General features: G+C 57.2%; 9 protein-coding genes across 9 annotated transcripts; 5 read left to right on the plus strand and 4 right to left on the minus strand.

Annotated features, from left to right (window-relative positions):
- Positions 1–960: 960 nt before the first annotated feature.
- On the plus strand, positions 961–2,557 carry B0I36DRAFT_360822 (uncharacterized protein; the record flags this gene model as incomplete). Its single annotated transcript, XM_046158389.1, has 4 exons — positions 961–1,392; positions 1,459–1,993; positions 2,052–2,428; positions 2,486–2,557. 4 exons carry the CDS (start codon positions 961–963, stop codon positions 2,555–2,557), a joined length of 1,416 nt encoding a protein of 471 aa, XP_046015558.1.
- A 1,381-nt stretch (positions 2,558–3,938) lies between these two features.
- Positions 3,939–5,521, plus strand: B0I36DRAFT_93083 (uncharacterized protein). The gene is made up of 2 exons (XM_046163607.1): positions 3,939–4,137; positions 4,356–5,521. Exons 1-2 carry the CDS (start codon positions 4,082–4,084, stop codon positions 5,341–5,343), a joined length of 1,044 nt encoding a protein of 347 aa, XP_046015559.1. The 5' UTR covers positions 3,939–4,081; the 3' UTR covers positions 5,344–5,521.
- Positions 5,522–5,739: 218 nt separating this feature from the next.
- On the plus strand, positions 5,740–6,342 carry B0I36DRAFT_318432 (uncharacterized protein). The gene has a single exon (XM_046153283.1). It carries the CDS (start codon positions 5,808–5,810, stop codon positions 6,156–6,158), a length of 351 nt encoding a protein of 116 aa, XP_046015560.1. The 5' UTR covers positions 5,740–5,807; the 3' UTR covers positions 6,159–6,342.
- Positions 6,343–6,563: 221 nt separating this feature from the next.
- Positions 6,564–10,357, plus strand: B0I36DRAFT_405991 (uncharacterized protein). The gene is made up of 2 exons (XM_046161803.1): positions 6,564–8,278; positions 8,341–10,357. The coding sequence occupies exons 1-2, from the start codon at positions 6,697–6,699 to the stop codon at positions 10,299–10,301; spliced, it is 3,543 nt and encodes a 1,180-aa protein (XP_046015561.1). The 5' UTR covers positions 6,564–6,696; the 3' UTR covers positions 10,302–10,357.
- A 601-nt stretch (positions 10,358–10,958) lies between these two features.
- Positions 10,959–13,253, minus strand: B0I36DRAFT_405995 (FAD binding domain-containing protein; the record flags this gene model as incomplete). The annotated part of the gene is made up of 4 exons (XM_046161804.1): positions 10,959–12,039; positions 12,136–12,429; positions 12,509–13,131; positions 13,199–13,253. 4 exons carry the CDS (start codon positions 13,251–13,253, stop codon positions 11,056–11,058), a joined length of 1,956 nt encoding a protein of 651 aa, XP_046015562.1. The 3' UTR covers positions 10,959–11,055.
- Positions 13,254–14,134: 881 nt separating this feature from the next.
- Positions 14,135–15,399, minus strand: B0I36DRAFT_238199 (aldehyde dehydrogenase domain-containing protein; the record flags this gene model as incomplete). Its single annotated transcript, XM_046149588.1, has 2 exons — positions 14,135–15,116; positions 15,212–15,399. The coding sequence occupies 2 exons, from the start codon at positions 15,397–15,399 to the stop codon at positions 14,135–14,137; spliced, it is 1,170 nt and encodes a 389-aa protein (XP_046015563.1).
- A 1,259-nt stretch (positions 15,400–16,658) lies between these two features.
- B0I36DRAFT_382167 (acetolactate synthase) lies at positions 16,659–18,938 on the minus strand (the record flags this gene model as incomplete). Its single annotated transcript, XM_046160898.1, has 4 exons — positions 16,659–16,959; positions 17,075–18,294; positions 18,423–18,748; positions 18,897–18,938. The coding sequence occupies 4 exons, from the start codon at positions 18,936–18,938 to the stop codon at positions 16,709–16,711; spliced, it is 1,839 nt and encodes a 612-aa protein (XP_046015564.1). The 3' UTR covers positions 16,659–16,708.
- Positions 18,939–19,703: 765 nt separating this feature from the next.
- B0I36DRAFT_382168 (uncharacterized protein) lies at positions 19,704–22,241 on the minus strand. The gene is made up of 9 exons (XM_046160899.1): positions 21,885–22,241; positions 21,585–21,777; positions 21,355–21,463; positions 21,196–21,292; positions 21,074–21,108; positions 20,892–20,993; positions 20,269–20,786; positions 19,999–20,174; positions 19,704–19,915 (listed from the first exon to the last, which is right to left on the minus strand). Exons 1-9 carry the CDS (start codon positions 22,209–22,211, stop codon positions 19,763–19,765), a joined length of 1,710 nt encoding a protein of 569 aa, XP_046015565.1. The 5' UTR covers positions 22,212–22,241; the 3' UTR covers positions 19,704–19,762.
- A 1,243-nt stretch (positions 22,242–23,484) lies between these two features.
- Positions 23,485–25,581, plus strand: B0I36DRAFT_318442 (fungal-specific transcription factor domain-containing protein). Its single transcript, XM_046153284.1, has 4 exons — positions 23,485–23,917; positions 24,006–24,676; positions 24,755–24,955; positions 25,027–25,581. The coding sequence occupies exons 1-4, from the start codon at positions 23,577–23,579 to the stop codon at positions 25,407–25,409; spliced, it is 1,596 nt and encodes a 531-aa protein (XP_046015566.1). The 5' UTR covers positions 23,485–23,576; the 3' UTR covers positions 25,410–25,581.
- The last annotated feature ends 250 nt before the right edge of the window (positions 25,582–25,831 follow it).

Consider the following 25,831-nt stretch of genomic DNA (forward strand, 5'->3'; position numbering starts at 1 on the left):
CGTCGTGGTTCTTGAGGCAGGCCTGCACGGTTGACTCTCGGATTTACTGGGACATGTTGGTGCAGTGGTGAATTGAATGCATCGCCAAGTCCTTCAAGTTGCTTCAGACTACCCAATGAGCCTGAAAATAGCACCCGATCCAACGATGAAGCTGCACAGTTGGACGTTCGAAGTAGACTGACAGCCTCGAATCTCCCTGATTGATTACCTGAGGTAGATATGGTGACGAGCCCGATATGATGCGCCTTGCACACGGGCCGCCCAGATGAAGCGCGTCACCATAACACTGGGAGAGTGCATGAGATCAGAAGCGGCTGTCCAGGCCGCTTGTACATCAACCATGGCGCTGATTTGAACATGATGGATATCGTGCCTCATACGCTCCCTGACGCTGCTGGCCGTCTCAGCAGCCACCACGCCACCACCTGGGCATTTGACGGCCATTGGTAGGAGCCGTCGTGCTGGGAGCAGAACCCCACTGCCGCCGACCTTGCAAGTCATCCCATTGCATTGCTGCCCTTCCATCACCACACTTGGGCGTGGCCTTGGGCCCCCACACCATCATCGATCCGCCATCGACTCCCACCCAATGGTGCGAGGCTGGCGCTTCCGCCAAAAGTTGCGACACGCGCGACCTCCTGCGTGCTGCTCAGGTCTTCCAGAGCAAGACTTGATCTCTCGAGCTCACACAGGCTGTGCCCATCTCGCATCGGCTCTTGCAAAGCCCACCCGCGCATCGTAGCTGCAACGCGTTCGCGAAGTCCAGCAACTCGCTCGTTTGCCGAGATCGCTGGCAGACGCTTTGCGGTGTGCTTCCCAAGCCACTTCTCTGGCTGTCATCCCCACTCGCCTCCACCTTCCCTGCAGCGGATCCAGATTGCCCGACTGCATCGCAGCACGAGCCGCGAATCACGGGACTTTCACCAGGACCGCTCTTCATCACGAGCACCCGATTGCACCATGACCGACTCCTCCTCGAAGCGTTCGTCGCCCGAACGGGCCGGCCTCGAAGACCCCGATACTGCCGCCACGCGCAAGGAGCTCAAGCAGACTGCGATTTCCGACAAACAAAACAGCTTGCCGGCCCCCGTGGATACGCCGTCCGCCGCCTCTGCAGCAACCAAGGATGGCGACGACGAACAGGCAGCCGCTACGACCCCTGAGCTTTCTGCCGCCGAGCCTGGAATTGATCGATTGAAAGAACAAGTCTCGTCCCCAAAGAAGAAGCGGGCTCATGACGAGGTTGACGAAACCCAGGGCTCGAATCAGACCGCCAACGGTGATGTCTCTCCGCTGGCAGGAAGCGACAATAGGAGTGATCGATCCGAGCCTGAGAAGAAGCGGCCTCGCGACGTGTCAAGCGAGGTAAAGGGCCAAACAACAGAGGCAACAGTAAGGAGTAGCTGCAGTTGTCAATTCGCCATGCCGCCCGACTGTGCTAATATTTCTGTTCTCCAGACGAGCGCATCCAAGGACACGGACGAAACAGAGAAGTCCTCCGAGGGAGACAAGAAAAAGACAACACAAACAACAGCGTCAGCCTTCAGCAGCTCCGGGCTCTCTGCCTTTGCAACCACGTCCTCGCCATTCTCAGCCACTAGCAGCAAGCCTCTGTCCTCGTTCTCCAGCGGAACTGCTTCAGCTTCTCCTTTCAAAACAATGGGATCCTCCTCATCTTCGGTCTTTGGCGGCAGCTCTCTGTCCAGCGGCTCATCTCCCTTCGGCCAAGCCAGTGCTGCGTCGAAGCCATTCGGCAGTAGCTCCATTGGTAGCGGGTTCGGTAGTTCCTTTGGCGGAGCAAAACTCACTTCATTCGGCAAGGCTGGCGAGGCATTTAAGAGCACTAAACCGGCTAAAGCATTCGGCGCCCCAGAAAGCGACGCCGAGTCGGACAATGAGGATGAACCTGATGAGGATGCAGACGAACCAAAAGAGACGTCCGAGGAGAAGAAAGCAGAAGAGGACGAGAAGAAGAAGGTCAAGTTGCATAAAGGTTAGTTGTCTTCCCACTGAAAAGTTTTAATAGCGCCAAATACTGACGTAGATGGCAGTGGTTGTCGACGACGGAGAGACAGGCGAGGCTACGATCTTGTCAGTTCGCGCGAAGATCTACTACCTTGACAAGCTCAGCAAGGCTTGGAAGGAGAGAGGGGCTGGAAACCTCAAGATCAACGTACCACTTCAATGCGTCGATATCGACGAGGACACTGGAGCGGCTCTTCCTGGCAGTTTCGATGCGTCTAGCCTAGAGGACGGCGATGCCAAGATCGTACGACTTGTTATGCGGCAAGACTCCACGCACCGCGTCATTCTGAATACGGCAATCTTCCCAGCGATGAAGTTCAGCGAGAAGGCGGGGCTGAAGTCAGTAGCCATATCCTTTACTGCGCTTGAGGGTAACGCGGAGCCTGTCAGCATACAATTGAAGGTAAGCTTCCTTCATGACCCGGTTCCTTGTCACTGTAGTACCTAACGAAGTTCTCAGCTGAACGCCGTCAACGCCAAATCCTTTTTAAACGAAGTCGCGAAAGTCCAGCGGGAATTACAATCTGCATAGAAGCACGGGCGACTTTCATGAGGGCCCCCGCACTGCCGTGGCCGTTGGTTGATAATTAGCCTGTTCCAACCCATGACAACCAGACCGGGGGCTCAGGTATCGCGGCTCGAGGCATGACTAGTGCCAAACCATTGTCCTGCCTTCTTCGCTCCAAGTAAAGCGCCAAATTTGGTATTCCATTGGACCAAGGCAGATTCGAACGGTATGGTGTATTTGGGTCCTTGTCACTGTCAGTCTCCTTCCTCGTAACCAATAACTCACATGTCCCTGCAAAGACGACGGTGCAGCCGCGCAGTGTCACTGTGCAATTGTAGAGATCCTTGTAGAGGACTTCAACGACGAGCCGGGGGATCGAGACTCTTCACCAAACGGAAGACACTTCGGCGTGGCAAGGGTCTGGTCACTTTGGTATGCGGGGTCCAATTCGAAATGGTCCTGCTTGAATTGGATGAATAGATCGTCTCCTACGAGCGTGGCATCAGCGATGCCTATGGCCAGTTCTCTAGATAGCATCGCACCCAGCAACGTATAATTGATGTAATGCCACATCCGAGGTGGAGCGGACAGCACCGCCCAACGACTCCAGACGTTCGTGTGAGGTGTCTTCGCGTCCTTGCGATGTGAACTGTTGGCTTCACAGGGCAGAATATGCCTTGTCATCTGTGTTCCGAGCCCGACTCTCCAGACTAGCCAAAAGCGAGCACTTTCATGCGGCGTCACCCTTGCCTCAAAAAAGAGCGAGCGGTGCCACTTAATTGCCTTTGACTAAACGTGAAACAGGCAGGCCAGAAGCCCGCCTATTGACCAGGGTACACGATCTCGCCAGTGGCTGACCACGCAATAATCGTCGGCCCAGCAGCCCGAGACCCCTTGCCCCTGCCAGCCCAGCGAGTCTCTGCCAGTCGGTCCGGCCCCACGCAGATGTGATGCAGGTGCCAATAATACCACCACGCGGGCAGGCGCCTCGAGGCCAGGCCCAACCTGCTGGCCGAGGTCGCTTTGAGGCCACTCTCACAAGCCCCCTGTTGCACCGCGAGGTCGAGAACCCCAAGAGGGAGGAGAGGACAAGGCAGTCGTTTGTCTTGGTCATCAGGGTACTGCCTGTACTGCACCTCGTCCTGTCCAGCTTTCGTCCCATGCACCAAGAAGCAGGTGCTTCTGGCATGGTAGGGTGTTGCGCTATGCACCAAACTGCCCCGGCCTTGCATCCTGCCGTTTGAAGCGGCACGGCTTTTAAGAGACAATCTTCCCGTCTCCTCCCGCTTCCCTCAATCTGCCAGACACAGCGACGGCAATACGTGCATTCAGAACGCCTTTTTGCTTGCACAGCATTCCCCGCGACTATAGGTCCAGTCCCGGTGTCAGCCAACGGACCGCACCAACAACCTCCCTGCGACTGGTCCGATGCTGCACGCATCGGGAGCCGCACGGGCTTGCAGCTGAGAGGAGAACCCCCCAGAGTCCCTGTGAGCTGAAACTGCGCGCAGAAGCCACGCAGGCAGGCGAGGAGCTGGGCTGAAAACGATGACGGCCGCGCTAGAGCCACGGCGCCGCGCACACCGGCCGAAAGTCAAGACTGGGTGAGTTGCGACATCCATTTTCCTCACGTCCCGATGCCTATATTACGCTACAGATATATCGTGGGCTCCTTTTTTTTTTCTTGGTCTCGTTAGACGCCTCACGAGCCATGCCTTTCACCAATGTCTCTACCCACCTACCCACTGGGGGTGGGCCGTCCTGGTGGACGCCTGGGAAGGAGAGTCCAGTGCTAACCCACTCCTGCACCCTCTTCCTACAGCTGTATCTGCTGCAAACGCCGTCATATTCGATGCGGAGAGGAACGACCGAAATGCCTGCGCTGCCAGATCGCCGGCCTCAAATGCGACTATGTCCTGAATGCGCGACCACAGGCAGGGTCCGCGTCTGCCTCGCCCCCTTCATCATCCAAGAGCGACTCGCCGCCTAGTGAAGACCTGGCCGTCCAGCCGCCCAGCCCTGGCGATGTGGTCCGCTGCGAGTCACCAGACCCAACGTTCACCCTCGCTCCTGCGCTGCCATCAAACGTGCCGACCGGGGCCAGGGTGCGCGGGGGCGGCTTGACTCAGGCGGAGTCGCTGTACTTTGAGAACTTCCAGATCCGCATGGCAGAGAACCTGTCTCGCTGTGGGCTGGCAGACTTCTGGTATCGGACAATCCTCCGCGAGGCGGACGCTGACGACTGCGTGTTCCACTGCATCGTGGGCATTGGTGCATTGGGCCGCGTATATGAGAACAAGGACGGCCGGGTGCCATCACCGACCATCACCTCCTTCCTCGGTCTGCCTTCTGCGCCGCAAGGGTCGATGGTTTGGAAGGATCTCGCGCCTGCCATCAAGCAGTACTCACGCGCCATCTCGTCGTTCCGAGACCGCCTGACGGAGCCGATTCGCACAATACCATGTCGGACCATCATGCTGGTCACCATCCTGCTCATTGTCTACGAAATGTTGCAGGGGAATGCGAGGGCTGTGGACCGGCTCGTCGCCACGGCGCTGGTGACCTTGAAGGAAAAGATGAGTGCCAGCAAGATTAATGATTTGCACGTGCTGCTGGACCGGTCGAGACTCGACGATGAAGGCGTGGTAGAGGCGATCTACCTCATACCGCGGATAGCGGCCATGCGCATGTCCATGTGCCCGTCCACGCTAGACTTCTCTTGCGAGTGGTTGCTCAAGATGGGCACACACCCCATGAGTCTGAAGGCTTCAATGCCTCCGTCGAATCTTGAGCTTGAAAACTTTGAGTAAGCCTTGCTGGTGTTTTCTCCATTTAGTGCGGGAGGGCAAGGCCTATACTCAGCACGACCATTGTCTCATCTCGAAGCGGATCTAATCATCTTCTCTTTTCTAGGCACTCTTGGAACCACTTCCTCAGTCTCGCGACTGTCTGGTACAACCACACCCATCACGGCATTGCCGACGTGTTGGCGCAGAACGATCGCGCCCTGATAGATAAATTGGAGACCCAGCAAGCCAGCATTCTTGCCCGCACCAACGAATGGCGCTCGTTCTTGCAAGCCCGCTTACTGCGTACTGAAGACCCGCTCCAGCGGGAGCATGAGCAGGTGTGCCTATTCGCTGCACGAGTGTCAAGTTTCCTTGTCATGACCGCGTTGGATCCGCTTGACCTCGTCTGGGACACTCTCGGTGACCGATGCTATGACGCGCTGAACCTGCTCGATAGGGCACTCAGCGAGATCCCCGATGCGCAGATGCCGACACCGTTGCTTGACGACAAGGTCGTCCCGATGCTACACTATATAACGCAGCACTGCCGCGACAAGGAGGTTCGCGAGAAAGGCTTGAAGTTGTTGGAGCGGTGTATCACGCGGACGAGTCCGTGGGACATACGAGGCTCGTTGCTGGGCATGCAGGCCTTCCTAGAAGTTGAGGAGGAAGGAAGGGATGAAAAGGGATATATATCGCCCAATGCGAGATACAAGTGGGTGTTGGCGCAGTGGAACGAGGAGCACACGGAGTACAGCCTGAAGATTCAAGGTTTGACGTCTTCGGACGAGAGGCTGCTCACGGTGACTACAGCGACGACGGAACCTGTGCCTTAGAATGTCCAGGTCTTTTGCTCGAAAAATACTATGAGGACGTTCACGATCTGTTGTAAATATGTTCATGAATTCCACCATAACAAGCTTATGATTTTGAGCCGCAAATATCTTTCGCTTTGACACAATGTAGCAGTTCTTCAACGGGTTTTACACACAGACAAATCAATTCGTTCTGGGCAAGCCATTGAGAGAAGTTCACACGATGGAGATTTGTGAGGCATGCAGAGGGATAATTGTTTCGTTTGTGAACACGGCTGGGTCTTTGATGTCAACCAGAATTCGGACACCAGCACCGTGACACGGGGTGTCCCAAAAGTACTTGGGCATTGAACTGTGCTGCGTAAATTGGCTGCTCAAGTCACGGGACCACGCGCCGGTGTCTTGTCCTAAATGTGCGGACGGGACAGCCCCAAGCGCGCTGGGACAAGGGGCCAAGTCCCTGACGTCAGTGACCACTGCTCAAGTCGCAAACTAGCAAATGTTCACAACTCTGGTACCAGGATATGGATCACGCTGAACCAGGTGGAAACGGGCCAAGATGCCTACCCTGCGAGCCGCTACGGTCTCCAACCAACTGATCAAACGAAAGCGCAAAAGAAGGACCCAGGACCAAGCAAGTCCTGAGAATGAAAGCCACGACGATCCTCAAGCGGCGAACTTGGTACAAAGTGATGGACAGCAAGGACTAGACGATGAAACTTCGCAGCAGGAAGGAGCATCACAGATCAATAAGAATGCGGATGTGTCGCTCGCCGACCGCGGCATTTCCCAGCACAAAAGGACGAGAGGTTCCATTGCGAAAAGCTCCACCCCGGTATGCCTGATAGAATGGCCGCCATACTTCAAGGAGCTCGCCAAGACCCATGGGGCGCTGAACTTGGTGTCAACATTCTGCTCGACACGCAAACACATTGCCACGACGTTTGACACGATCAAGGCAGCCGTTGAGACGCAAACCAAGCGGAAGCTGACGATCGAGGATGTCGCTGCCATTAAAGCTCTGCGGTCGGACGGCATTACGTTCGCATACGTGGACGAGGTCATGCTGCAGATGGAGGTCAAGGGCGCTGAGAGGGACAGCACGTTCAAGTCTGGCCGTGCGAAGGATTTTCGGTCGCAAGGTCCGGCGGCGGATGCGTCTGTTGGTGGCCTGACTGGGCTCGACGAGATTGGGCGGTACCATCCAGACGAGGTGCCCTTTGAAGGAGGCAGACAGGTGCTGTTTTTTGAGTTTGTCGACGGCGATCTGAAGAGGCAGGTGCAGAATAAGAAGACAGGCGAGGCGACAAATCCACACCGCAAGCTCCGCAACGAGGACGTGAAGATGCCCGTCTTCAGCCAGAAGCAGCTGACCACGCTAATCGGCAAGCGCAACCAGAAGTTCAACGACGCCATCGTGGAGTTTTTGAACAAATGCGTCGAGGACCACGTGGACCCGGAGATGGTGCTCAAGCAGGAGGCGCTCACCTATGTGCCCGTGCCGCCAGATTCTGAGCCGACAACGCCGAGACCTGTGCAAAGCACTATCCCCAAGACGATACCCACGGAGCGCAAGGATATCCCAGAGATTGTCCAAGAGCTAAAAGACAGCCCCTGGTACACAGGGCAGATCGTGCCCGACGGGCATCGCGTCTTCGAGGCACAAGAGCCGGTATACGGCGAGCTCGATTTTCTCCTGAGCCAGGACATGGTGAATGCGCTATTCAATGCAAAGAACATCACGCAGTTCTACGCACACCAGACTGAGGCTATCAACAGCTTACATGCCGGCCGGAACGTGGTTGTCGCTACATCGACGAGCTCGGGAAAGTCGCTCATCTATCAGCTCCCTGTGCTACATGCCCTGGAGCAAGATCACAACACCCGAGCCATGTATATCTTCCCAACAAAGGCTTTGGCGCAGGATCAGAAGAGAAGCTTGAGAGAGATGCTATCTTATATGCCAGGTCTGGAAAACATGCTGGTTGAGACTTTCGATGGCGATACTCCATTTTCCGAGAGAAACATGATTCGAGAAGAGGCACGAATTATCTTCACGAATCCGGACATGCTACATATCACGATCCTGCCACAGGAAGATCGATGGCGCTCTTTTCTGAAGAACTTGCGCTATGTCGTCGGTACGTATTCGTCCCAACTTATTATCTGCCGTGCTTGCCTACTCACATTCGTCTCCAAACAGTGGACGAACTGCACTATTACAATGGCCTTATGGGATCGCACGTCGCCTTTATCATGCGTCGACTACGCCGAATTTGTGCGGCATTGGGCAACCGCAAAGTCAGGTTTATTTCCTGCTCTGCGACTGTCGCCAACCCGGAGCAACACTTCAAGACCATCTTTGGCCTGGACAATGTTCATCTCATAGACTTCGATGGATCGCCGTCTGGGCGCAAGGAGTTCCTGTGCTGGAACACGCCGTTCAAAGACGCTAAAGATCCCTCAAGCGGCCGAGGGAATGCCCTGGCCGAGTGCGCACGGCTATTCTGCGCACTGATCCTTCGTGGCGTCCGTGTCATTGTCTTCTGCCGTGTCAGAAAGCAATGCGAGGAGCTTGTCACCGCAGCCAAGTTCGAGCTGGAGACTCTAGGGCGCCCGGAATGCATGGCTCGCATCATGGGCTATAGAGGTGGTTACACTGCGCAAGACCGGCGACGGATCGAAAGCGAGATGTTTGAAGGCAAGCTCATCGGGATCATCGCCACGACGGCGCTGGAGCTGGGAGTCGATATTGGCACGCTAGACTGTGTGCTTACGTTGGGATTTCCATACACAATTGCGAACCTGCGGCAACAGAGTGGTAGAGCGGGACGAAGAAATCGCGACTCGCTTTCTATTCTTGTCGGCGACTGCTTCCCAACTGATCAGCACTACATGCAGAACCCGGACGAACTCTTCACAAAACCGAACTGTGAGCTTCAAGTAGATCTGGAGAACATGCTGGTCCTCGAGGGTCACATCCAATGTGCCGCGTTCGAGATGCCGATCAATCCCGTCGAGGATGCGAAGTACTTTAGCAAAGATCTGGGCAAGATTGCCGAAGAGAGACTGATCAAAGACGACTTGGGGTTCTACCACTGCCACGACCGGTTCCGGCCGAAACCATCGGATATGGTTGCCATCAGGGACACGGAGGACGACCACTTTGCGATTGTCGACATATCTCACGGCAGAAATGTTGTCCTCGAAGAGCTGGAGGCTTCAAGGGCGTTCTTCACACTTTACGACGGGGCCATATTTCTACACCAGGGAAACTCCTATCTGGTACGAGACTTCAAGCCCGACCAGCAGATTGCCAAAGTTGAGAAGGTCAAGGTCGAGTGGACAACACAGCAGCGCGACTTCACCGACATTGACCCCGTAGAGACAGAAGCCATCCGCAAGATCCCTGGGTCCATGTCCCGAGCATTCCACGGCGCGATTCGCGTCACGCAGAATGTCTTTGGTTACTTCAAAGTGGACAAGCGCCGACGGATCCTGGACGCGGTCGAGGTGGATAATCCGCCCATCATCCGCAACAGTAAAGGAATGTGGCTCGACGTGCCGAAGAGGGCTCTGGACATTCTGGTCGAGAGGCGGCTCAACGTCGCCGGCGCCATCCACGCAGCCGAGCATGCAATCCTTAGCCTCATGCCCAACTACGTGATCAGCATGCCAGGAGACGTGCGGACAGAGTGCAAGCTGGGCATGAAGGAGTTCGCACAGAAAGAGACCACCCGCAAGCGGCCTGCGAGGTTGACATTCTACGACGCCAAAGGCGGTGCCGGCGGGTCGGGGATCAGCACAAAGGCCTTTGAGTTTATCGACCTATTGCTCGTGCAGGCCGTCAAGCGCGTCGAGTGCTGCTACTGCGAGTCCGGGTGCCCGGAGTGCGTGTGCTCCGACCTGTGCAAGCATGCCAACGAGGTCATGAGCAAGGCGGGCAGCATGGTCATCCTCAAGACGTTGCTCAACATGCACATTGATGTCGAGGCTCTGCCGATGGGCCCGGAGGAAAACAGCCCAGCTGGCATTGAGACTGTCGTGCTTGCCAAGACGGTGCCCTCCAAAGGCAGGATTTTGATTGATGATGTTGAGGTCAAGGTGGAGGACACGGAAGAAGGCGTTCCTGACACTGCAGGCGGCTTCCTGGCAATGAGATGATGAATATAATGCATGATGATGTAGGATATGATTAGCGTCACGCATGCACAGGGAGACACTGCGCCATGTGTTGCCTATCTGTCCAAGTCAATAAACGAACCTCCGGTTGATACTACTTGCCTCCTCCTCGAGGCAGTCCGCCTTCGCACTTGGTCGCACCATTAGCTCGCCTTGCCCAGGACCCCCCTGGCGATTTTCCACGCGCACTTTCCGGGCTTCCGTATTTTATCACAGACGAGGAACTTATGTGGATCGATTGGGAGGGCTTAGGGTTTCCACAAGCCGAATTTGTTTCGTTTGGTAAAAACCTCACGAATCTGTGACATCTGTATTGTTTGTGTGTGTGTTTCCTGTGGCAGTAGAACATGGGCTGTATTGTTCTCTCTTTCTCCTTCTCTGGAGGAAGAAGCATTGCGAGCACAAAATGAGCCAAATGATGGCAGTTGCAGCGTACTGTATAGAAGCTATGATTGAACACGTACTGCCATCGGCCTCTAGAACGCCACAAAAATATCAGGTGAAGCTTATGTCGCTGATATCCCATGCAACAGAACGCCATAGAGCGAGCCCGAAGTATTTGGTGAACACTGGGTATAAATATTTTCTTGACAGTCTAATGAACGATACAGCACGCTGAAGACGTCGAAACAAAAAAGAAGAACCCAAGGGCTGGTCTATCCAAATAGGAAACGCCCGAGGCTTATATACAAATAACGCGACACCCGCTCGTCGACTGCTGACCCGGCAGTCATCCTTACGCGCAACCCAGTGGCTTGGCACAGAAGCCCGAGAAGTACAAGTTGAGCGCGTCCACGGTCGCCCGGCCGGGCTTCAGGCAGACGCTGGCGCCGACATAGCCGTCCGGCCGGACGACCACGACAACTCCGCCATCAGCTAGGTCTTGCACGCCGAGCTTGGTGTGCGCCGCGAAGCGTCCCCTGGACAGCCTCCGGTCGTCGACGTCGTCGGCGTAGACGTGGTCCCGATACCGCGCGAGCAAGGGCGGGAGCATTTTGACAGGGTCGACGTCGCCGTGCTGGGCGGCGAGGATGGTGCAAAAGGTGAAGTGCCTGCTGTGCGGGTTGTGCCGCTCGTGGTACGAGACGCTCTCGATGTCGTCCCGCAGATACTCGGCAAGGTAGGAACCCTTGGCCATGCTGTATGTGGCGAGATCTTGCAGCGCCGTGGCCGTCGTCGGCAACGACGGGTTGCCCGCGAAGATGTATATCCGGAACGCGCCGTTCTCGGGGATCTCCTGCTCCAGCGCGACCACGTTGGCGTCCGCCACGCGCGTCACGTCGGCCGTCATCATCAGGTTTCCTGGCTGCAACTTGACATTGCGAGGGCAGAGGAGCTCCGATCCGGGGATGGACGACGACGACTCAGACAAGCCGGACCAGTTGATCTGGTTGGGGCCATACTTGACGCCGTAGCCGCTGGTAAAGGCACAGGATGCCTTGAAGGTCTCCACAAAGTCGTTGACGTGCTCGGTGTTACTTCCATCTGTCTTGCTGCCGCTGCCACTGGTGCCCATTGCAGAGGCCGGTGGCGCTTTTTGGGAGAACAGCTTGGCGTACTTGTTGTCGAATGAGAGGAGATCCTCGGCCACTGCCTTCCGCTCAGTCTCATATGTCTTGAGGATTTCCCGGGATGCAAAGCCAGACTCGACTGCGTGGATCTTCCAGGCCAGGTTCTGCGCGTCGAGGAACGCCGTGTTCATTCCCTGACCAGCTTTGGGCTGCATTGAGAATCTTTGTTAGCTTCGGAACTGGAAGTTGTGGGCTTTCTCCCTCGAATTGCAATGGCAGAATTCGTTCAAAACACCGAGACGTACACTGTGAGTATGGCATGCATCGCCACCAAGGAACACTCGCTGGTCGAGCGTGTAGTTGGCAGCGATACCCTGACCGATCGGGTATACAGAGAACCAGTCGACGTTCTCCCAGGTGATGGAGTAAGGCCGCAGAATCTCCTTGGCTATCTGCTGCACCTCTTCCTCGGTTGCGCCCTTGCGCGGATCGAAATCTGGATCGGCCGACGACGCAATGCGCACATACAGGCGGACCATGTTGTTTTCTCTGGGGATGACCATGATGGAGCCACGGTTGGAGTGAATGGTGCATTTCATCTGTGTGTCATTGCAGGGCATGTTAGTGCGTGCTGGTTATGCTTGCATGAAGAGAATCCAGAAGCGGGAATCAGCATACCTTGATGCTAGGAAAGTCTGTCTGCACAACACCATCCATGACAGCCCATACGTAGGAGATGGGATCCTTGTAAGTAACGGGGATCCCCAGGGCCTGGCGAATGCCGGAGCGGGCGCCCTCTCCACTGAAGAGGTACTTTGCATACAGTTTCTGCTGGAAGAGACCGTCTTCGCGCTCGAGGAGGACCTCGACGGGGTGCTCTGGGTGCTCACCGGTCGTCTTGAAGTCCTTGATGGTCCAGGGCCGCTGCACAGAGACGCCCGACTTTGCCAGGTCGTCGATAAAGACGCGCTCAATGAGGCCCTGGTGGAGGAGGGTGGTAAAGGGGTACCGGGCCTGGAGGAAGGACGGGCAGCTGGGCCACGCGCCGGTCTTGACGATGCTGTCGCTCCCGTCGGGCGAGGGCTCCCAGAAGGCGACCTCGTACACCTTGGCCGGGTCGTGGGTCATGATGGGAGCCATGAGGCCCATGTTCTGCAGAAGGTCCATGGATCGTGGCTGGATGCCGTCGGCGCGGCCGCGTGGGGTGGGCTCGGCACGGTTGTCAATATGCTTGATTTTGTAGCCCAGGCGGGCGAGGAGGGTCGAGAGCATGAGCCCGACGGGGCCCGCGCCAACAATGACTGTGTTGTAGTCAGTATTGTCCGCTCGAAAGCATCTATATTGTTTCTGGCCGGGGCCTACACATACCAATGTCATAGAAGGTGGCTGCTGGGCGCTCCATCTTGCCCGTGGGGATCGGCATGGTTTAGAGCCTGTAGTCGTAATCAGACCGTCGACGGGGTAAGGCTGTTTATTTTTTTCCTGCGCTTACACGCTCAACCGACTAGGTTCGCCACGAATATGTGCAAGTGAGTCCAAAAGGGAGCTGGATGGAGGACAGGGCGAGCTTGAAGTCCATTGACAAGATCTTGGGGAGGACAGCGGACAGACGCCGATATTTGAATCGGCCGACCCGAGTGGAGGGACGAGGCTGGCCTATGACGACCCCAACTGGACCGGTGCCGTCCCGAACTGCCATTGTGGCCGTGGTGGAGCCCTTGATGAGACAGACGGGGTCCAGAGTCCAGACTGCTGGAAACGCCTAGTTCACCAGAAGGTGACATGCGGAGAATAGATGAGGCCCTGGTCATGTGGCTGGCCAATGGGAAGGAGAAGGATAGCTCCCGGGGCGCCGGCAGCACAATCGGCAGGCGTTGGGTGGTGTCTGGCTGAGCCGAGAATGGTAGCCGGACTCACGATCCTGGCGGTGGCTGGCCAGATCGGTGGGGCCGGAATCTGAGGGGGAGGACGCTGGGCGGAGCGGCATGGGGGAACGGCTCCCTGCTGTGGGGGTGGTGTGGGGCCGGTCATGGTGTATGTTGTGCTCTGCATCGCTCCTGCCCTTGAAGGCACGCCACGATAAACGGACTGCGCATCTTGTAAACCTCAGAGGGCCGGCAGCAGTCGACTCGATGTGACCTATATCGAGAGTCGTCCAAGGGATGGAGGAGGGAGAGCCGCTCCCATGCAGCGCCGGACATGTCACCAGAAGTCACCTCAACATGCGGAGTAGTGTAGTCAAGAGCGGCATTCGTCAATTCGATCTATTTCTCTTTGGACTCACTGCCCGCCTGCTCCGTTTGGTCACAGGTCGTACGTGATGTTCTTTGCCCTCGTCCACTCGTCAAAGCCCGCATTGAAGCGCCCGTAGCCGCTCGACTTTGCGCCGCCGTGAGGCAGTGCTGCCTCGTCCTGCACCGTCATCCGGTTGATGTGCACCGCGCCCGCCTCGATCCGCCGCGCTAGCCGCAGCGCCCGCCGCAGGTCCCGCGAGAAGACGGCCGCGCTCAGCCCGTACTCGCCCTCGTTGGCCAGCCGCAGTGCCTCGGCGTCGCTGTCAAACCCAATCACTGACATGCTCGGCCCAAACGACTCGGCCAGGTACATATCCATGCCAGGCTGCACACCTGCGACAACCAGTGGCCGCAGTGCCGTCCTGAGCTCGCCACCAGCACCGTCACCAAGCCGGCCGTGGACCAGCCTCGCTCCTTTGCTCGTGGCATCGCGGACGAGCTCCTTGTTCTTGACGACGGCCGCTGCGTTGATGAGCACTGGCGGGTCCTGATCCAGCGGGAAAAGCTTGTCCACGGCTCGCCTCAGCTCGGCTTCAAATGCTTCCTGGATGTTCTGGTGCACCAGAACCTTCTCGGTACTCATGCATATCTGTCCCGCGTTGAGGAACCCACCAAGCACGCACTGCTCTGCGGCCAGCGTCAGGTCCGCATCCTCGCACACAATGGCGGGCGCCTTACCGCCCAGCTCGAGAAGGACCGGCTTGAGATGCTGCCCGGCCAGCTTGCCGATGATGCGGCCAACGGCGGTGCTCCCAGTAAAGTTGATCTTCTTCACCGCCGGGGCGCCAATGACGGCCTCGGCCACCCCGGGGGCATTGGCCGGGCTGCACGCCAGGTAGTTGAGGACCCCTGCCGGTACACCAGCTTCCTCGAGCACCGAGCAAACGGCCCAGAGGCAGCGCGGGCTAAGCTCAGAGCCCTTGAACACGACCGTATTGCCCGCGGCCACAGGGCCCACGACAGCACGGAATCCGAGAGCATAAGGTGCGTTCCTATGTGATAGGACATGCACGAGCCAGGAGTCAGCTCTTACTTCCCAGAGATAAAGGTGCCTGATCTCCACACGGGGTTTAAGTCGCAAACTTACCACGGTGCCATGGCAAATATGACGCCGTAGGGCTCTCGCAGCACCAGCCCGCCCACCGAAGGGTCATTCAACCCCGGAATCCGGCCCTCCAACGTGCCAATCCGGCTGGCGGTGCCCAGGAGGCAGTCTTTGGCCAGGGCAATGTTGATAGAGCTCCAGGCGTCCCCGGCACCGCACTCGCTTTGCATGTAGCCCTTGAGTTCTTCGGCGCGCCCTTCGAGGATCACGGCCGCCCGCAGGAGGATGTCTCGCCTCTGCGCAAGCGTCGTGGCGCTCCACGAGTCGAGCGCTGCGCTGGCCGCGTCTACAGCCCGCAGTGCATCGGCAGGAGCGGCGTCGGAGCAACGCCATACGGTCTTGCCTGTTGCCGGGGATGTGACGAGAAACGTGCTGGGCAGGATCTCGCTCGTGCCGTTGGTGACCAAGGGGACGACAAAGATGTCGTCACCTTGTTGTTGGGCCGCGGCATCGCGTATATCGCCCATTTTCCTGCTAAAGGATCTTGTGGTTTTCGTGCGTGTTGGATGGATGGATCGACTGATTCGGCGGGTGAGTTGACTGGGAATTTTTCTTTGTCAATGAAGCAGAGGGAGCGGAAATCCAGGACATCCTCGATGTCGTTGCAATAATCGTCCTCGTCCTCCGTGACCCTCCCTTAATTCCGTGCCATGAAGACCCAGTGCTGTCCAAAACGCCTGCCGAGCCCCGAGCCCGAATCTACTTCATGCCGGCCGGCAAATCCAAGCGGGAAAGTCATCACTACGGCCCCAGTCTTGCGGAAAAGCCCCGCCCCCATTTGTTTCTCCATTTGGTGTGTACCATTGATGCGGTAGCTGTGCTCGGCTCTTCCGCAGTCTCGCGAGCCTAGCGGGCCGTGATGAAAAGTGGTGACGATGCGGGGGGTCCGGATAGGTTTTTCATGAGAGATCCTCATTCGTTCGTGGTGGGCCGGGTTCTCCGCACGAGCAGCTCCAATTGCTCCTACCCCACTTTTGTGTGGCCTCTCTCTTTCGGCTACTACCCGAATCTCCACTTGTGCTCCCCACGTCCCACGGGAACTCCCGTTTTGGGGTAAAGGAAGGGAAAGGTCGAGCTCGTTTGGTTTGGAAGGGAACACCAGTCAGGGAGTCCGACGTCTGGCTGGCCACACTCATTGCTGAAGGGATCTCTGTTGAACGAGCTGCCACCCATGCGTGTTACTAAGCAAAGATGAGGTAAGATGCAGTAGCGCAGTGACAGTGATGGTGATGGTCTCAGTGCGAGCAGAGCACAAAGAATTAAGTAGAACAACAGATCCCCGGGCAATTATGTTCTGCTCTATTCCCTCTTCTATGGACGACACGAACATGGTCGAACCCAAGCTGCTCCCTCATCCAAAGACACAATCTCTAAAGTAAATATCCAAACGCGCACGGCAGCTACAGATTGTCTCTTCTTCTTCTTCTTCTTCTTCTTCTTCTTCTTCTTCTTCGTCACCAGTCGTCAGTCATCATCGTCCTACAGGATCGCCACGTCAATGACCGCCGAGGTCCCGCTCTCCACCGACTCGACCGCGCCCGCCAGCGCGGCCTTGAACTTTGCCGCCGTGTCGACCCTCGCGGCGTAGATGTGCCCGTCGCTCGCGGCCCGCGCGATCTCCGAGTAGTTGGGGGCTGGGTCGAACGAGATGTTGAGCTCCCGGTTCGTGGCTCTGGAGGCCGGGCCGTCTGGGTGTACGAGCAGCATGGACCGGCGGGGGGCATTCCAGCCTGGGGTGGAGAGATTGGATTCACGTTAGTTTGATGTCGTTGTTATTATGACCTTTCAAGAGGAAAGGAGAAAAAAAAAAAGAAAACAAAGAGAAAAGAAACTGGACCAACATACCTTTGTTGTTGAGCACAATCGTGATGATTGGAATGCCGTAGCGCTGCGAGATCCAGTACACGCTGGACGGGAAGCTGAAGAGATAACTACCGTCGCCCACAATCTGCACAACAAAGCGTGGCTTCTTGGGCTTGCTTGCCCCCTGAACCCCGTTCCCACCATTGACACCATTCACGCCGTTGACACCGTTGACGGCCGCCGCCGACGCCGCATCCACCGCGTCGGCAGCGAGCTTGATGCCCAGCGCGCCGCCTCCGCTCCAGCCCAGGCCGCCGCCGCCGCAGTTGATAAAGGTGCCCGGCAGGGTGGTCCGGAGCTGCTCGTGCGCAATGGCAAAGTTTGTGACGGCCTCGATGGCGTAGATGGTGTCGCGGGGCAGGCTCTCGCGGATGGTCGCGCACACGTAGGCCGAGCTGGGCCGGCCGCCGCCGTCCGCACCCACCGCCGCCTTGGCGTCGAGGTCCCTGATGAAGGCGGCGTGGGCGGCCTCGAGGGCTGCCCGGCGCTGCGCGAACGACTCGGCGCCCAGACGGGCCTGGATGGACGGCTCGGCGGTCCGCAGGTGGTCTGCGATCTGGGCCAGGGCCGTGTATGCGTCGACGCGGTACCGCAGCTCTGCGTCGATGTAGAAGACAGGCATGAGCTGCTTGAGGGGGTCGCAGTCGAGGTGGACGATGCGGCAGGTGGGCTGGGGCTTGCACAGCGTGTTGACCCAGGGCACGTCGCAGTGGACGACGAGGATGACGTCGGCCTCGCGGACGCTGTCGTCGACGCCGTAGCGCATGCTGAGCCACCCGGGCTCGTCGGCGGGGAAGCACATGTCGCTGCCCCCCGTGTCGAGCACCCGCAGCCCCGGCACCAGCCGCGCCAGGGACACCAGCACGCCGGGCACCCGGTGGTCCCGCCCGCTGTAGCCCGTCACCACCAGCGGGCGCTCCGCCCCGGCCAGCAGCTCGGCAATCTCGGCCACGCCGTCCGCGGGGAGCGCCGCGGGGCTCACGGGCCGCCACAGCTTCGGGTTGATGCTGTACGGCGTGATCTCCTCCTCCATGACCTCCCGCGCGCCCATCAGGTACACGGGGCCCCGGGGCTCGCTCGTCGCAAACTGGATCGCCCGGTGCACCATTTGCTTGACGTTCTTGCCCGTCTTGATCTCGCCGGTGTATCTGCAGTACTGCGCCACAATCTGCTTCTGGTCCGGGATATCCTGCATCCAGTGACTGCGGGTGGGGGCAAACGTGGGAAGGAAGCCACTGTCAGTCTTTTGCTTTTTCGAAATTCGCAACGCAATGTCACCTGCCTTTGAACAAAAGGGCTTTTTCTTTTCGAGAGAGCTGTGTGCACTTACATGAACTCGGTTCGCGAGCCCCTCATCTCGCCCTCGATCGTAAAAGGCGACAGGCCCGCAAAGATGAGCACGGGGGCCCGGCCGGTCGAGGCGTTGTGGATGGCGGCGCCCATGGCCGACGTGCCCACGTCGACGTGCACAATCACGCACTGCGGCTCGTTGGTCACCCGGGCGTAGCCGTCGGCCATGGACAGCGCCACCATCTCGCTCGGGCACGTGTATATCCGCGGGAACGTGTCTGGCTGTTCGGTCTGGCCCTTGATCATGGCCTCGAGGATGCTGGGGTGGTCGGACCCGAGGTTGACGAAGCAGTTCTTGACTCCGGCCTATAATTGGCGTAGAAAAGGTCAGACACGGACAAGAGTCGGCTTGGGCTTCAAGGTTGAGGTTCCATTCTCATCTCAATTCTCGTCATGTTCCCGACTGTGCCTTCTGGGGAAGCTCTTTTAGATACTGAGCGTGAGACTTGCTTACCTCGACCAGAGCCTCGAAGAAGGCGAACGAAGTTGTATACATGGTTAGGACCGAGTCAACGGACGGCGACAACGAACGCAACGAAGGAGCAAGTAAGAATTGGTGCAAGGCCCTGGACCAGGCGGTATTCTGGGACAGCCACGAGTTGAAAGAAATATGTCAGATTTGGAGGGAGAAGGATGCTGTAGTGCAGGGCAGATCTGGAGACATTGGCGGTTTTGGTCACGTCCTGTCACGGGAGATCATTGTACCCTCGGTCTTCTTTCTCCTCAGTGCCGGGCTGTCCCCGCATCGCTAGAAGAGAGGGGCATATGCTGTACTCTTTCGCGACTCTGTCGAGAATATGCGCCGAGACCATGTCTTTACGGGACAAGGAACCCAATTTGCCATCTGAGCTGTTTGCCCCATTGGCTCGTCGGGTACGAGCCGAACTCGAGCCGGCCGAAAGTGGAAGTTGGGGAAAAGGGTCCACCGCGGAGACGTCTTCTTGGTTGGGGTTTTTAGTGGAGACCCAAAAGGTGGGCAAGGGTAAGAGTCGGGAACTGACAACTACGGTTAAACACATGCTTGAAAGGGCAGCGTAGGGGATATGAACGCACAGAAAGAACAGGGAAGAGATAGAGGTTGGGATATCGAGAGGTACCATAGTGATGCCAGTGATGATTCAAAAAAATGGCCCGGAACGGTTCAGGTGCAATTCGGATGCAATTCAGGCTCGAAAAGACATTATGCTCCAATATTCCCTCTACCTAACCCCGTGCAAGTACATGAAGAGATAACAGAGAGCTTTGATTCTAGAACTACTATATCCCCTTGTATGAATTGTTTTAATCACCTCATTGTCCTCCATGCCCAAACCTTGCGGACTACTTTGTTGCTTGTCTGTGAAAGATTTTGCCAGGGTTCATCAACCACTTGGGATCAAGGCTGGTCTTGATCGCCCTCATCATGGCCAGAGGCCCTTCGCCGAGCTCATCCTGTAAAGAATCAATCTTGCCCAGACCGATACCGTGTTCACCCTACAAGAGTACAAGTTCATGTATCAGTCAGTGACCTTCACCAACATGGCTATCATGGCTCCGGAACAATTCCCATCGCTCACCGTGCATGTGCCTTCCATTTCCAAGGCTCGGTCAACCATCCGGTGCACGCTCTGCTCGACGCGGCTGCGCTCCTTCGCGCCGTCGAACAAAATCGTCTCGTGGAAGTTGCCATCACCCACGTGCCCGATTATGCTGCCAAATAGGTCGAGGCTGTCTAGATCCTGCTTGGACAATTCTGAAGAATGGGGACCGGCGAAGATTAGTAAATAGAGACGGGGCGTGGTTCGACGCAGTTATTTCAACTCTCATTAGCCCGGAAAAACACTTACCAATGAGATCTGCGACGCGGGACAATGGCACGGCCACATCCGTCGTCCACACCTCACTGCCGCTCTTTCTCAGCGCGAGCATGCTCCACAAGGCCTCCTTTCTTGCCGACCACAGCACTTTCTGCTTTTCTGCGTCGTTTTCAAACTCCATGGCCGGGTTGCCGTGCGCCTTTGCCACCTCCTGCACCGCCCTGATGCTGTGGTTGACCAGTTCTTCGTCGCCGGTGAACTTGAGGAACAATGTTGGCTCTTCGCGCCACGTTCGCCCGGTCGCGCCAATCTGGTTGATAACCCGCATTTGCACGTCGTCGAGAATCTCAATACACCCGACGGTGATGCCACGCCGCACCACGTCGATAGCCATACTCGCGGCTGTCTTGATGGTGGGGAACGAGATGACGGCAACGCCAGTGTGAGTGGGGATAGGGGCCAGCTTGAGCGTCGCCTCAGTGACTAGACCGAGCGTGCCTTCGGAGCCGACAATAATGGAATTGAGATTGTAGCCAGCCGAAGATTTCCTGCAGATTCCACATATATCATTTGTCAGGACGGACAGTTGTGCACAAATTCAGTTTGCCACACGAGCCGCTGAGGGTCGGTCGGGAAAGGCTGTCAAAGCTTACCTTGGTCGCCGCCGCGTCTTGACAATAGTACCATCGCTGAGAACGACGGTGAGGTTGACGACCCAGTCTTTCATGGTTCCGTACCGAATGGCGTTCGTGCCGCTGCGTATGGTGGGATGAACCAAAGGATTAGCCTCTCCTGCATGGCGCCAATGCCTCATGTACTGCCACTTCTCTCTTACCTGCAGTTGGTACCAATCATACCGCCCAATTGAGCCTTCGATGTCAAGGGAGTTCAAATTGTCAGTCCTGCTGCTGCGGGCAACCATCATACAGCTAGAAAACGGCAAAACTTATGACATACAGATGGGCCAGGGTCTATTGGGAAGAACAGGCCGCTCGAGCTGATTATGTTGTTCATCTGCACCCAGGACATGCCTGGTTGAACAGTAATATCCATGCTGAGGCGCTTCCTGGTCAGTGGGGAAACTCTGATTTATGCAACGGATGCTTGTGACTCAACTCTTCAGGTCTGAACTTGACAATGCTAGCCATGTTGCAGAAATCGACGCTGATGCCACCAAAAGGCGCAGAAAAATTGCCCTCAACACTGGAACCTCCAGAGTAAGGTACTATCAAGTTTCGCGTCAGTATGATGATTGTAATCTGGTCATTACCAAGTGTGGCTAAACCGATTGACACCGCTTCTTGGGCGAAGACGCAGTCGAGCAGTTTCCAAATAGCGCTACTTACTGATTGGAACATTGTACTTGTGGCAAATCTTGGCTATGGAAGACACATCTTCCGTCGAATTGGGAAATACAACGGCCACTGGCAGTCTGTCGATGTTGACGGTGGACCACTCGGAATAGCCGTGTGCTCTCAGGATCTCACTGTCTGTAGAGACACTATCTGGACCAAGCTGCTGCTCAATCTCGCCCACTGCCTGCACTCGGAACAAAGAGTCAATGAATCAATCAGGTCTGCTTAACTCCATTTGGGTTGCACCAGACTTTGTCAGCCAATCAGTTGTCCGGGTTGATGGTTACTCACCCGCTCCATCTCCCCGACGGTGGCGTATGGTTGCTGATCAAGATCCTTGACGACATCTTGCTGGTTGAGAAGCCACCCACCAACTACTCCTATGGCAAGGCCCAAGAAAGCGAAAGGGGAGCTTGCAGACCACTGAACACTACTGCGGACGACAGAAGATTGTGGCGAGCTGTCGGTGCCGCGGCCGCCTGGGGATCTGTTGTTGTGGTAATCTTGAGCCAAGAAGCACCTGCTGCCTCTCGGGTCACGACGCACGGCGAGATAACCGCTCTGTCGCCCAGAGATCCGTTTGAGGGGGATCGTTCGCCTCAGTGGACTGGTGAACATTGCTTCAGACGTGAATATGGCGTTTGCGGTGGACGGCTCGGGCTGAAAAAAAGAGAAGACGGCGATAGTGAAGTCAACGGTCAATCCTGCAAAGGGCCAGGGACGACACAGTCGCCAAAGAGCCCCTGGCCATGGCGTGGAGGCCAAGCAACTCAATGCCAGCTGATTCGTGGTGGTGCTGTCTGGCATCGTCTACGGAGCAGGAAGGTGCAGGGGGGGCCACACCTGGCCCCACATTACCCCGCACCGGGAAGTACCCGTGGACCCCACTGGCTTGGGGAAAAGGAGGAGGCCACTGCCGAGCATCAAACAACGTTGGGACGACGATGTCACGTAAGACATTTGGGGATGCTCTCGTCTGGTCAGTCCTGCACCATCCAGCGTCCTCCCACGTTCCCTGCAGCAATGTCTCGAGCACTGCGAAATGGAGACGACTGCACGCGACAGCAATAGCGAGGAGAGCGGCAGAGCCAGGGATGAGCCCCGCCCCAGCAAGCGCCGGCGGCGCATCGCCCTCGCCTGCGACAGCTGCCGGGAACGCAAGGTCCGCTGCGACGGCTCGAAACCCGTCTGCGGACCCTGCTCCCGGCGCAGCGGCAGCGGTCCCGCCACCGGCTGCCAGTACAACATCATCGCCGACAGCGCAAAGCATCTCAGCGAGCGCGAGTACATTGCCAGCCTCAAGCAGCAGGTCCAGCTTCTCCAGCGGACCTCGGCCGACCCCGGTTCTTCCTCTCCAACAGGGACCAGTAGTCGCCGTCCCCCATCCCGCCATGAACCCGGACCCGGGAGCGGCGACTCGCCCCACGGCTCTGCGCTCCACGGTTGCCCCGTTGAGGTCCGCCTGGGCCCGTCAGGCAGAGGAGCCGGCGCCGGGACTGGCCCGGTCGACGACTACGCCCAGATCAGCGCCATGGGCGCGTCCATCCCGAGCCCGGACCAGATCCCTGGCGGCCAACGTACCCACGAATTCTATGGCAAGTCGTCGCTCGTTTCCCTCGTCCAGCAGATCGTGCAGTCGCCCTCGACGGGCGCTGGCAGCCGCAGCGGCCATGAAGCATCTCCGCGGCAGCCACCTGCTTCGGCCTCTCGTGGCTCTGTCCCGTCCTCTTGGTCGCCAACAGCTGGGCGTCCACTGGGCTCCGGTGCCTTGCTCGAGGCACACTTTGTACTACCGCCCCGCCAGCTGGCAGACGACTTGATCGACATATACTTTTCAAGCAATCACATTTCTACCCATGGACACACTCCGTGTCCTTCATGGCGGCCTACCGGCGCTTGTGGTTAGGTGAGGGAGATGGGGAGCGAACGACTGTGTCCACTAATGTTGGACTGGGAGCAGACGGCTGTCCACGCCACGTCTTCATGACGGCTGTTAATGCCATGTTCGCTCTCGGGTGCGAGTTCTCAGATCATCCCCCCGAGGAGAAGGAGGCAGCGGCTGCCATGTTCTTCGAGCGGACACGGGCCTTGATGAAGATGGACTTACTCGAGAATGGCAGCCTTGCTCATGTCCAAGCGCTCCTCCTCGTGGGACAATACCTCACATGCACTCACTATCCCACGCAGTGCTGGAACATTGTCGGCTTCGCTTGTCGGATGGCCATTGGGCTGGGCCTGCAGTCGTCTCGCAACGATGCCGGCTTGTCTGACCTCGAACTCGAGGTTCGGCGCCGAACCTGGTATGGCTGTGTGCAGATGGATATGTAAGTCGTGAGCCACCTACAGGCGGTCTCATCGTCGCTTTTCAAGTACCGTGATAGGGCCCCGACGCTAACTCCAGAATGCTTCCAGGACTGTAAGCATGACACTGGGGCGACCACCTTCTGTCTACATGACGGAGGAGGTGCCACTGCCAAGAGCCATCGATGATGAGTTTCTCGGCCTCGACCGGGAGAACGCCTCGCAACCTCCTGATCTGCCTTCGCAGCTACTCTTCACCCGGCACAACATCAAGTGCGCCACGGTTCTGGGTACTATTCTGCGCACATTGTATTACCCCTCTGTGGAGGCACGGCCTGCTTACCAGCAGCTTCGCAGCCGCCGAAGTCCCGTAAGCACGGTCGACGAGGACCTACATTCTATCCTCCAACTAGACTCCCAGCTCGAAGAGCTTGCAAACCAAGTACCAGAGCCGCTGCGATGGGATCGCACCGACCTCCCGGCGGGCTTGGATGAACGAGGTCGGATACTGAGGCGGCAAACAAATGTCCTCCACGCGCGGTACTTGCACACCAAGATTCTGCTGTATCGGCCTAGCTTCACGAGCTTCTGCGCCGGCGCACATGCACACCCCAAGGAACCTGCAGCTGAAAGCCCTAAATACCGTCAGCCAGCCAGTCTCAGCAACTCGCTTCAGTTCAACACAGCCGTGGACTGTGTTAGAATCGCCTGCGCCCTTGTGGAGTCCGTCAAGAACGCCACGATCGCAGATGTCACTGGTGCCTGGTGGTTTCGTGTCTTCTGTAAGCATTGAGCCATCTACCCTTGCCGCGTTTCATACTTTGTGTCTGGTTGTCCAGTTCCCTCACACGTCTCTGCAGACCTCCTAACGTGTTCCGTCATAATCATCATCGCCGACTGCACCCCGCCGCTGCGCCGAAAACTAGGCTCGACCATGCTGGACAAGGCGTGGGACGACTGCATCGAGGCCCTTAGCCTCATAGGCCAAAAGAGCTTGCGCGCTGAATCTTACTTGCGCTCTCTCCAGCTCCTGCGGCAGCGGAGTTTGGCCATGGTCCAAAGTATACACTCCTCTTGTAATCGACACCTGTGGGCTCCGAAAGAGAGATGCTGACCTCTCCGTCCTGGGCAGATGCTTCTCGCGTAAGGTCCCGGCAGCCGTCAACAGCATATCCAACGCGGCCAGGAACGCCCATGGCGCCGGCTCAGCCGAGCCAACAGCAACACAATCGCGAGAATGAAGCGCGGCTCACTCCGAATGATGTGGTGCACAGTGAGCCTGACAACACGGCACAGGGCCCGGCGATGAACGAACAACACCAGGAACAGAATGCACAACAGCATCCTCATGACGGTGAATGGACGGACAGCTTCGACGAGTTTACAGACTTTGACTTTGACATCCCTGCTCTTCTGGGCAGTTGGGAGGCGGATCTCAATGACATGCATGCAGGTGGCCATGGCGCGGGCCCAGGATTGAATAGTCTTGGCTACTCAGTTTCTGCCTTTTTGTAGCAAATATGACCTCAAAGGCGTCGAGATATGCCAACGGCTCGCCTCTGGACGCATTGTCTTCTATCTGCTCATTGTGCTGCGCTTTTGGTAGCTTGGCTGCCTAAGCAACTCCACATCAGAGAGGACGTAAATCCTTTGTATTGCATACCGGGACACCAAACACTTGAGTGCCATGAAGCATAGTAATTTCTATTTGGATAGTCTCATTTCTTTCCATGCTAAAATGTGCTGCAAAGCGCTGTGTACGATGCTCGGGAGGCATCGACATGCCATGCTCGCCATGCAATCACTTTTACCTCCTCCATGACTTGCGGGGAAGATTTCATCTGTCAATGGGAACACGCCACTGACTAGTAGAGAGAAGAGAGGCTAGGGTCCCGGTAACGAACCGGTAGGTTAAGGGACACCTGGGTAGTTCCCGA

Source organism: Microdochium trichocladiopsis (assembly GCF_020744255.1).
Source record: "Microdochium trichocladiopsis strain MPI-CAGE-CH-0230 chromosome Unknown B0I36scaffold_3, whole genome shotgun sequence".
NCBI classification, from domain to species: domain Eukaryota; kingdom Fungi; phylum Ascomycota; class Sordariomycetes; order Xylariales; family Microdochiaceae; genus Microdochium; species Microdochium trichocladiopsis.